Below are 12,214 nucleotides of genomic sequence, written 5' to 3' on the forward strand. Positions count from 1 at the left end.
GCGTGGTCGCTCGCCGACTTCCTCGGCAGTAGCGCGTGGACGCTCGCTGTCTTCCTCGGCCGTAGCGCATGGTCGCTCGCCGACTTCCTCGGCAGTGGCGCACAGTCGTCCGCCGACTTCCTCAGCGTACAGACGCCTCCAACAGTAGCGCGTGGATGCTCGCCAACTTCGACGTTCACGGAAACCAGTCCAAAAAAAGAAGGAAGGAATAAACGCGGCCACGCAGACCAAACGAAGAAGAGGCAGAATCATTTCCAAGCAAAATATCATTAAAGACACTGACACACTAACACATGTATATAGTGTAAATATACGTTAATTGTTTAAAATGCAAACATGTGTCATCTTCTTTTCTACCCCTTTGCGATTCACAGTCCATGGGCCAACTCCTACTCACGCATTAGCGGATAAGTTAGAATAAGGTAGATAACCGATAAATATTAAAGTAGTAACGCCCATAACATTAGTTAAGCAGAGGCTCGAAAAGAATATAGCGACCTTTAAAGCCGCGAAATTGTCGACAGACACCCCGAACGAACAACCACCGGCTCAAGCAAGGCCTGCCCGAGACCCTACTAAAATATTCTGTTATAACTGTGGCGAGATGGGACACGGCACGTTTTTGTACCGCGGAGCGGCAAGTCTTGTGTCACATTTGTCAAAATAAAGACTACGTAAATAAGGATTGTCCAACGCGGTCGGGAAACGAGCAAGGCCGGCAGTAACCCCCTCAGGTTACCGCCACAGAAGGCCCGATTGAGAGAAAACAAAATTTAATATAGAACAGATAAAATCCCTGGATAGATTAGAAACGCGCGTCGATATACCTACATCAAATCAGCCTTCAGTTACCACGGCTAACGTTAATCGCGAGACAGTATCATTAGATTTACTAGTAATGCTCTCAAGCAATTCGGAATGGTCCAAGGATGAAATCGACCTGGAATCCGTCAATTCAAATGAACAACCCGCGGAAATTATTCAATTGTCAACGTTGACGACTGACGAGACATCAGACGTTAGGAACGAGGAAACAATTAAAAGTCAAGCTAGGTTAACAACTATTTGTGACAAAGATTGGTATGATGTAAAACGCGAACTCGTAAGCAAACAATCCGATAGATTGAAAGGACCTTTGATGACAAGACATCTACTTACACCGTGGGAGCAATTGTCGATTGATACGGTAAAGCCGTTTACTCGTTCGAAGAAGGGCAATGTATACATAATTGTCGTACAGAATCTCTATACGAAATTTGTCGAACTGTTCCCAGTACGTAAGCAAACCGGTAAAAATGTCATTAGAATCTTGAAGACGGTATTCGACAAATGGGGAATTATCCCCGAGTCAATTATTACAGATAACGGTACCGAATACGTAAACAAAGACGTCAAAGCATTTCTAACAGCTAAGAAAATAAATCACATCACTACTAAAACGCGTCAATAGAACGATAAAACCAATGACTGCCGCGTTCATAAAAAATAGTCAAAACAAATGGGATAAAGATTTGTCAAAACTCCAACTCGCATACAATACGGTACCACATGCCGGTAGTAGAGTCACGCCGTTTTACTTGAATTACGCGCAAGAGGCAAACATAAACCAACGGAGATGTTTCGTTGAGGGTAATGAGGAGGTAACAGACGGCCTGGTTAAACATTGGGTTAAGAAATTAAGTAAATTTGACGAATTACGACATCAAATTGAAAATCAGCTGAAATCATATTCCGACAAACGTCTTGCCAAGGCTAATTGTGACCGAACGAGACGATTTGACTTAAATATCGGTGCGAAAGTTTATTATCTAAATAAAAAATTGAGTAATAAAGCTGGAGGGTACTCGGCTAAATTGGGTCACCGGTATCTCGGTCCAGCTTTTGTAAAGCGAATAATCGGGCCAATGATCGTCGAACTGGCAGACAAAACTGATAAAACCGTCGGCAAGTACTATGTAACGGATTTGAAGGTTCCTCGTCGGAGTTTACGTAACTCTTAAAACTTTACAGACAATTCGACAAAACTCACCTGTAAATGACAAAGGCATCATGGACGGCGGAGAGGACAAAACTACGCTAAAAGAGTTGCTTCAATGGAAATTGGAGATTGAGGAGCAGGTCAAGGCTCTCCTAATCAAACGCGAATCTCAGCGGGACAAGGCATTGCTGCAGGAAGCCTCGACCAAACGGGACGACAAACACGAGAATTCAGGAGTTGCGCGACGATCCACGCACTCGTGTAACGTGCCGGGGACTTTTATGCCAGGCAGTCATGACAAGCCACTTTCAGAGGAGGAAATCGGGGAAGCTACATCAACAACAAGCCCTAAAGCTCTACGACTACTCAAAGAAATCCGGGCTCTTCCTCCCCCTCGCTTCAAATCGACAAAACCAACCAGGGTTTCTGCTGCTGAAGTCTATGCGGAAAACGTGAAACGCAACCGCATCTCCAGCAGAGATCACTCCTTGGAAATGTCGTCAACATGGAAGAGGGCGTCGAAGGCAACCGACAATCCTAAAGCATTGGTCGCCCCCTCGGTAGCTGTAAAGCCATTACCGTTAGCAAAAATGCCATCCTTTGGCGAAGTACTGAGAGGACTTCGCGTTTCAGAACCTCCTGATGCCGCTGCAGCCGGCGGCTGCAATTGTGCCGATTGCTGAAACGGCGAAGCAGCGACCCACCGTATTGGACGATCAAATCCTGCCACAGTCCTTGGTAAAGTACCAGAAAGGGAAACAGGACAAGAAGCCCGTCACGAAGAAGACGAAGAGTAAGGACGAGCGGATCAGCCCCACCGAGTTTAAGGCGCAGAAGCGCATAGTGCAAGCGGCACGGCGGGACGCGGCGACGGTGGCGGAGCGACTGGACGCTATGAAACGCGGAGCAAGCGTCTAAACTCATATATATATATATATATATATATATATATATATATATATATAAACGAAAATAGGATTAAGTTAAATAATCATATAGTCAGAGACACGTTAATTTTGATACCACGCATACTCAATTGTGACACATATATAAATATATAGTGGTTCTAGTCGCGCATACGCACACAGGAGAATTAAAATTTAGGTTTAAGCGCGCGATGGAGGTCTAATATAAGTACCGAGCGAACTATTGTGAGCGGTTCCGTTTGTTTCTTTTTCTTTTGATTTTCTTTTGATTTGACTAGCTTACGTTGTTTGGATTAAGACTCAAGCGAGAGTCAAAACGAAAGTTTTGGTTTATATTTCAATATTTTCTTTTGGGGCAATTTCTAGGGTGTTTTGTTTTATTTTGGAATTGAAAAACTCACGCAAGGATTAAGATAAAGGGTTTGGTTTACCCGAGGCAAGCTTAAGGGAAAAATTTCCCAAGATCATGAGATCAGGGTTCATAGCGTGCCTTTTCTGGTACGAGTAATTTCGATGGAGTAACTGACCGACTGAGAGTATCATGTAAAGCGAATTGCGAGCGACACGCTAAAACGAATATCCACGAATGAAAAATAAAAAACTACCGTAGCGGATAGCTAAAAAGGTATTTCTGTTTGCGCGTACCTATCCCCACGCATGACAGCGAGGCTAGCGGCGCGTACAAATGATAGATTGATAATTGGCGTGCGCGCGAATAGGTCACCGGTCGAAATGGAGGGGCCACCCTACATGGTAAGCGGATCGGAGAAACCACGCGTATGATCGGGGGAAAAACGACGCGAACGCGATGGGGGAACAACGAATTAAAGATTACGACCATCGCATCGGTCCGCGAGCCGAACACACGCAAGCCAAAATGGCAATACCACGGAGGCGTGGTAACCCGATCGGAGCGACCACCGACCCGAGAGGCCGGACAAGGGGATGGATGCGAATCTAATGTCGCGAAAAATACAAGGGGATCGTCGATCCGCGAATCGAACCCATACGAGCGGAAATCGCGATACCACGGAGGCGCGGTTCACGATTTCACACAACCACCGGTTCGAGGGGCGAAGTAAGGGTGCGAACGCGTTATAGGCGACGGGTATAGCGCATACCGACCATTGATCAACGAACCAAATGGGCGCGACCCGAAATCACGGTACCACGGAGGCGCGGTTCGCGATAACAGGGGGCCACCTTTCGGAGGGGCAAAAGGCGCGTAGAAACAGGTAACAGGCACCGAGGCGAAAGGGGATCGACCATCGGTAGGCTAACCGGTCACGCGACAATCGAAGCGGCGATACCACGGTAGCATAGTAAGCGACGTCGAACAGCCAGCGACGCGAGCGGTGAAACGCCGCGTGCCGATGCGGGCGAGCGAGAGGCGAGGCGACAAGCGATACATTATCATCGGCCGACGAAGTGAACGCGTAATCTCCAAAATCGCGATCCACGGGAAAGCGGTCACCGGAGAGACGAGATCCGATTACCTGGACAATCGATTAAGACAGGAGTGACATTGTGGACGATAAATAAGTCGATTCAGGGTAAAGTAAAGCAAACGGAACTACCGCAAAGGGTACTTTCTGATACCACGCGGATATAAGGCAATGAGCCGTGAATGACCCAGGTGAGCGGACAGCGTCACGAAACAGCGAGCGAAGCGTTAGTCGCAAGGAAATTTATGTAAACGCAGGGTCCCCGTTCCAATTAGAGCAATGGTGACATAGTTCACATTGATAGAAATTTAATCAGTAATCAAAGGAAACGGGACACTGGGTACATGCGAGAAGGAACAGTCGAGAAGTTTGGCAAAAACCTTTATTCCAAGAAATGTTGATCGGTACAATGGAATGCGAATAACAAGCCACAATGGGCCTTTTGTTCGCGGCAACACCTGCCGCAATGGAACGCGGAAGCGACTAGAGACCCTAAAAGAGAGACCCGACTTCTTGGGAGTCCGCGTGATTGGTGCACGTAACTTGTCCACAAAATGGCGCCGCCCAATAGGAACCCTTGCTGATCCAGCGCGAAGAAGCAGACAATTTGGATTAAATTACACTCACTCTCCGAATTTATTTAAATATAGTAATGAATAATACGTTTTTTGAAACATGCATATATCATATAAGTGAAATAATAATAAATTAAGTGAAAAAGGTATGATAACATGTATTTAATATTATATATATATATATATATGTGTGTGGCGGTCTTCCGACCGCACAATCGATACGGTACGCGCGCCGCGCGCGCGCCCACCGATCACGCGCCGAGCGCGTGGGCCAGACTACGGCCCGCGAAGCTATACGAGAGCGCCGCCGATAGGTGGCAGACTTTCTCGCGTTTCATTTCCCGACAGGGAAGAATAAAAGGCCACACGGCGACGGCCTAGGCAGCTTTCGACTGCTCTCAGGCTCACAGCCAAGACCAGGAGAAGTATTTTTGATAACGATCTCGCCGTCACCTTGCCGCCGCCGAAGCTACGGCCACCCCCGAGACGAGCTGCGCCACTCCGCCTGCCGCTACCGAGACAACCTCAGCGGCCCCTGGACTGCCGTCCAGGCCAACTGTGGAAGCTCGTCCCTCTCCAGCTCTCGCCGGTGAGACTGACTCGTCCTCCACGTGCGCTCATCTCAACGTGGGACGTAAGAGTCCGGCGCTACACATCTCCTCGACTATCGTAGACGGTGCCTCCACTCCTGTCGCCTCTGCCACCGTCACCTTCCGAGCGAGTACACCAGGAGACGCAGACCATCCCTCCTGCGCGTGTTCACCGAGGCGTGCAACACCAGCCTCCACGCGACACTCAGGAAGTACAGACCGACCCGGAGTGGGAGGTCACTTCCTCACAAGGGACGCAGACAGAGGAGCCACCGGCACTATCATCGGCGTCTACACAGACTGAGGAACCGGAGCAGTCCCTCACTCTACCAGGGACACCGCCGGCTTGGCGGAAGTTCAGCTCCTTCCGGAGAACGAAGACGCAGCCGAGCATCATCTGGCGTGAGCGACTCCCCGACTAGGAGGAGAAGAAACCAATCGGTCCTTCTCAGGGCCACCGCACAAGAAGAACCCAAACGGCCCTTTTCAGGGCCGCCTCCACGGCCCTTCTCAGGGCCTTCTTCAGCACACTGACACACCTACACCTGTATTATAGGACATAGAATAAACGACCTATTTATTACATACATCTGTCTCTCAGATCACTCGACGATCCCTCTACGGCATATCCTCTGCGAAGGGCACGCGACGCCCCAGCGTAAGTGGCATAGCAGCCCACATATATATATATACATACATATACATAATGATATAACTATATTATATTTATTGTAAATTATCGTATTGTCGCATGCATCGCCATAGTTTTACTATTATATATTTTTTTCGGTAAACGGCCCCCAGAATTCCCTATTCGAAGTCGAAATCGAATAAAACGCATCATTATCTTATTCTTTATGTTGTGACAATTTCTCAACGTTTCGCATGCAATGGCCTGCATTTTTTCATAAAAAAAATGAACTAAATTAAATTTAGTCGTTTTAAAATTTGTTTTTAGATATGGTAAGTACTGCCTCATAACAATTTCCATCTGATGAAAATACTCAAATGTTGCGTTATTTACGAAAAAAAGCGTATTACGTCGAAAAGATTTCAACAACACAAATTTTGCAAATTTTGAGGATGGATTGTATGTGAGAGATCCAGCGGAACTTAAACACAATTTACAAGTAATATTATTGTTTAAAACATGGGAGAGAATATAGCCGGCGATGTTGTACAATACATTCAGTTCAATGTCCCCTATGTGTATTTTTCTCGTTGACAAATCAGGAACAGGTGGCAAGCGGTTTTTTATTTCTTTAGATTTAGGTGTACTCAAAAAATCGCCAACAATAATTCTGTCGTTTTCTTCGTAGCTGGAATTACCTACAGGTTTTAAATATTTTAAAATTGCGATTATTTTTAAATTTTGCTTGAATTGCAAGGCGGTTGGAATGGGTTGTTTAGCTCTAACACAAGAAAATATGTTTTCGACGCAATCTGATGTTAACCGACCTGCTAGTACGAACTGATAGCCTTTTTCATTAATTAAATAGGTCGACAATTCAATGATGGACTTGGTAGTGATTATCACTCCACGTTGCACAGGTTTGAATTGTGTACCATTTCCAACTTTCATTTCTTGGAAAAGTTCTATGATTGATTCTAAAAATGCAATTGATTCTTCAAATTTCTTTTCGAAAAATTTATCACCTGTCACTTTCCCTAATGCAATTTTTAGAGTACGCGAAGTCACCAATGTGAACCACTTAGAAACGACTTTAATAAAAAAGGCTGTCGTGCAGAACGCTTGTTTAGAATTTTGAGTCGATAGCAATTGTAGACTAGCACTAACATCACGAGACAAAAAATTTTTTGCTTTGTTTACCTTCATTTTATTGAAAGTGCCGCTCGAAATATCGTCTACTTTTATATTGGGTGCTAGTTTTAATTGTAAATTTTCTTGAAATTGAGCAAGTTCTGTAACATGCAAACAATCAACTACAGAGGACGACAAATTATTGTCAGTAACAATTTTCGCAGGCAAAGTAATAACTTTGTTATTAATCAAGCAAAATTTTAAATTTTTCAAAAGATGGCCAGGATCAGCAATGAACCAAAGCTTCCGAGTATTAGAATCAATAGGATGAGCAATTGAGTTCGTTATTGTAGAATAACGCCCAGCGAAACCAACACAAAATTCACGCCACATCGCTAAATAATTTGGGCCCATGTCGCTTGTGATATTGTGTACATAAAGTCCGATAGATTCAGCTTTTTTAATAATTTTAAGTGCGATAGGTTGTAAAATTGCTCCATCATAGCTGTTGGGTGTTGTTCGCGAAATCGCTGATTAATCCCGGCGATGGAAGCGGGATGAGAAGGACGCGCGTGGAAGGTGTTAACTAAATATTCACTTTATTTTTGTGTAACTCAGACCACAATCTGAGCCGTCTTTAATGCGTCTTTAATGCGTCGAAATTGATACAATCTGACCTGAGAATCGATGAGCGGTGTATAAAATGAGATGTGTATAGAGTCCGTGTAAATGAGAGGCAATTATATTAAGTGCCGTCCTCTTCGATGAATCGCCCGTGAGCCGGTGAGACACGTGGCGGTCGGCACTCGCGCACATGTGAGCCTGAGTCGTCGTGTTGATGTACCCGAATAGAGCTGGATGAGCGGTCGCTTTACATGTTAATGCAGTATCTCGGCAGCTGTAATCACTGCGGTGAGCACTTCGATGTGTAGTCACAATCAAAAATGCACAGAGCACACGTCGTGCGTCTGATCACTGCGCGGCCATTTTTACGACTCTGAATATCGCGAGGAAGACGTTGGCGATGAGCGCGCCCGTGCGCGGCGCAAGCTGCCGCGGTGATCTAGCGTCGTTACCCGATCGATGCTGCCATCTGATCTGACGGCGCAGCGTTAACGGAATCTCGAACAGGTGTTAAATAAAAAGCAACATTTTGTTTCCAACGTGAGAAAAGACCTGCTAGCACAAAAATCAAACCATGCGTAGCTTCAACTCTTTCACCTACATGCATGAAAAGATGCAAAAGAATAGAATTAGAAACACAAATAGAATTATATGCACAAAATAGAAAAAATGGGTGGATGTAGTATTTCATCAGCTTATTAAGCACCCGATGAGTTCTTGCATCTCTTATTAGTGTATTTTTTGAATCTTAAAAAATACATTAATGAGATGTACGATTAGCAGTTTTCAGAATGTTACAAAAAAATTCAATAGTACCAAATGCTAATTAAACTCGTTATTAAAATGCAAACCTTTACGCGTGCAAAACGATGCAGTTCCATAATATGACTGTGTGGATGGATCAAATTGTTGGCCTGGAACAATGGACATTTCGTCCAGTACAAGTGAGCAATCTCTTTCTCTAACGTCTTTAAATTGAGTAACTTTGTCTTCTAATAATTTAAAAATGTCGTCACAAATTCCTTCCTGAAATTGGATACTTTCTAGTTTTCTTTAAAGTATACGTTCGCACGGTAGAGGGTGTTTTTGCTTCAATAATTCTTCATAACCACTGGAACCGCATGCATACTTCAATCGAAGTGTTTTTTTAATAGTATCATTAGACCACATATGGCCGCGAGAGGATGGACGCATGAGAGCTCTTATTTGATCGTCATTAAACAATTGCTTGAGTGATGATTCCAATCTCAAATAATTTTGGATTTTTGAATTGTTTTTCATTTGTTTCAACCTCTTATTATGCTTCTTTAACACATATACGGATCGATTACTTTTCAAAATTATTTTCTGGGCCAAATTAAGTTTTATATATTGGCTTCTTTTAACTCTTTCTTTAATCGTTCAACTTCATTGAGTTCTTGGTTGCTTATTTCTCTTGAATAGGTAGGAATAGAGGAATCTACAAGATAATATAAGAAGTCGTATAAGTAATTATAAATAATGAATAACATAAGGGTAATATATTATAGTAAGTCAAATTTTGTAACCACAGAAAGAGTAATAAATTGTTATTAAATTTGCAACATTACTCGATGTCAATGGAATAATATCAGGAACATCTGCTCCGAGACAGTCCTCTTGCTGCTTGTCTTCATGAACATTAAATGTTTCAAATGCACCAGGTTGCCTTTGTGAAGATTTATTAGTTTTTTCCTAAAAAGTTCGTTATTTTCATGAAAAGGTAATACTTTTTGCTGTTTTTAACTAAGATACGCAAAGAAAGGAAACTCACGTTTGTACTAATAGATGCACTGCTCATTTCCAATTGAGCAGGGAAAATTGTGGGCACAGCGTTGCCTTTTAATTTTCTTTTCGTGTCATCGCGTACTTTTTCCCACATATCATTTGCAAAATGTACCTATAAAAAATTTGTATATATTGTCAGTATTTTTATTTTTATAACTCAAATGAAATTAATTTATCTTTCACATATTACTTACTTCACATACAAACAGATCTATTGTCGATTTCCAATTCCTTAGTCTATGTTTGCCTATGTTAGCAATCCAAACATCTCTTCTTTCTGGATTCGTTGGAAAACGAGCCATAAAAATTTTTATTCCTTTCTTTGTGTGTTTTAAACGTGTTGACACACAGCAAGCTGGCATTTTTATATCTATAAAAATAATTATTTAGATATTTTTTGTTCTTCTTTTCATATATTTATACATATTACACACAATTTTTTAAAATAAACATTTCTTATTGCTGTTAATTACTTTGCAAAATAAGGTTAAAGACATTCAACATTGTAAATATTTATTAACATACATCGAAGATAATACTTTTCTACTTTCTTAATCAAACTGCAAAATAGTGCAAACATGTTAGATACAGCTATTACTTATCACAGATTGATGTGTGTAAATAAATAAATCATGTTACTTACACGACACAGCAGTGTATTGTGCGACGACACAAGATCACATCACAGATGATATACGGCCGCGACACAACGTGACACACGAGCGAGCATACGTTGGGCCTCAATTGTTCGATATTATTTCTTTGTTACCGTGTCAGAAATGCTCGCCGTTAATCGCAGGCATGTACGAATTACACGTGCTACAGCGCGAGTAAAGAGTCCTGTGTTTCTGATGCAATCTCCCTCCATATGTTCACGGCATTTGCGGCCATTTTGTGGACACTTCCGCCAGTTGTCGGGTCTCTTATTATAGGGTCTCTAGAAGCGACGTGCCACACCTGCCATCGTAGGACAGACAGGTGCGACACAGATGTGAAGAGGCGGAGCCACGCCAGAGTGCAATGGAGAGCTATCTCCGAAGTCGGGAGCCCGAATGGAGCCCAAGCATCGAAGAATTCTTCGTCAGAGCCTAGAGAACAGTCGATTCGGTCAGTAAAACCTTGCGATAGAAACTTAGACTCTCGGCGTTGAACATCCCGCGGTAGACACGTTAACAATTAAAGACTTTGTCACGAATAGTGTATCTGGAAATAGAATAAAATAGATTATATTTTATTATCTAAAAGAAATCAGAGTACTTAAATTCATTCGTGTGCGGTCAACTTACCTATAAGACATACCTACCTGATCCTGATACTTACCTGTCGGCGATCCTATATCCGTTCGGGGAGATCCAGAGGCGGTCCAGAGGCGGTCCAGCGAAGGTCCAGGGCGAAGTCGGCGGTGCACAGCTGCAGTCCAGAGACGGTCCGAGGTGCTTGGTCCAGCGGCGATCCTAGATCCGGCGGCAACGGGGCGACTTGAAACAGAAAAAGGGAAAGAGGAATCAGCGGGGCGTCATAAAGGTTGGGAAATTTAGAATATCCGAAGTAATCCTTTCTCGGTTTGTTGGGTAAAAATCGAGTGGCGACCGTGTCGGAAACACATCTTTTGATAATAAGGGGGGCATCACTCCTCTGCCCGGTTTCACCGCGAGCGGAAAAACACCGTTGTACTTCGCTGATTGCAGGATAATCAGTGAGGATATGTTTAAGAACCTCATCATTAAACGGGCCAAGCTCCTTATCGAGCGCATTCAATCAACCAAAGTGGATCGTAGCACCCAAACCTTTGTCACTTTCGTGGGTAAGAAGTACGTCGCTGGCTGCGTCAACTGCCGTTCAAAGGAACACCACTTCAAGGACTGCAAACTTAAAATTGTCAAAAGGATAACGCCCCGGTCTCAACGTATTTGAGAAATAGAACAGTGATATACACGTACTTTACAAAAAAGTTATTTATTGCACGTGCAACGTAACGTCGTGCGTGGAAGCCATACAATAAAGCTGTGAGCCATGTACATACTAATACTACTAATCTCTCCTAGAGGCGCGCTGCGGATCGACGGTCGATAATATCTCTAACATCCGGTCAATAGTATTTCTAACATTCTCCCATCTTGAGTGAGAATACTTTACAATACAACTGAATAAAGTAAACTATATAATAAAAAAACTATACTTGAAAAAAAATACCTTTGACTACAACTAGACCTAAAAAAAAGAAACTTATACTTAAAAAAGAATGTCTTTGATCACAGCTAGACCTAAAAAAAACTTTTAAATAAGTACATTATGAGAAAATAAAAGACAATAAATTTAAAAGCCTAATCTGTTTGGTGTTTTTACGAGTCGGCCACTTCTAGTCCGGACATCCTTCGAAATTTCTTGAGAAGTGGGGTCCTTGTCTCCCTCCTTGTTCTGGTTTGCTGCCTCGACAAAATGCTTGGTTGTTCTCGTCGTCGAGAACATCTCTAATGAATATAGCCTCTGGATAGGTTGTACGAGTTC

General features: G+C 43.2%; 1 protein-coding gene across 4 annotated transcripts; it reads right to left on the reverse strand.

Annotated features, from left to right (window-relative positions):
• Positions 1-8,357: 8,357 nt before the first annotated feature.
• On the reverse strand, positions 8,358-11,853 carry LOC112466156. Of its 4 annotated transcripts, none has more exons than XR_003042110.1 (6): positions 10,350-11,853; positions 9,901-10,076; positions 9,693-9,818; positions 9,490-9,613; positions 8,752-9,359; positions 8,358-8,497 (listed from the first exon to the last, which is right to left on the reverse strand). XR_003042110.1 is itself a non-coding variant. In XM_025034089.1 (6 exons), exons 3-6 carry the CDS (start codon positions 10,066-10,068, stop codon positions 9,265-9,267), a joined length of 513 nt encoding a protein of 170 aa, XP_024889857.1. In that variant the 5' UTR covers positions 10,069-10,076; positions 10,350-10,909; positions 11,027-11,853; the 3' UTR covers positions 8,358-9,264. The 4 variants fall into 4 exon arrangements, 3 of the variants coding, with proteins under 3 accessions (XP_024889857.1, XP_024889858.1, XP_024889856.1); XM_025034089.1 differs by having other exon boundaries at positions 8,358-9,359; positions 10,350-10,909; positions 11,027-11,853; XM_025034090.1 differs by having other exon boundaries at positions 8,358-9,359; positions 9,901-10,061.
• Between the last annotated feature and the right edge of the window lie 361 nt (positions 11,854-12,214).

The sequence above is a fragment of the Temnothorax curvispinosus genome, unplaced genomic scaffold, assembly GCF_003070985.1.
Source record: "Temnothorax curvispinosus isolate PA1 unplaced genomic scaffold, ASM307098v1 QBEX01015926.1, whole genome shotgun sequence".
Taxonomy (NCBI): Eukaryota; Metazoa; Arthropoda; class Insecta; order Hymenoptera; family Formicidae; genus Temnothorax; species Temnothorax curvispinosus.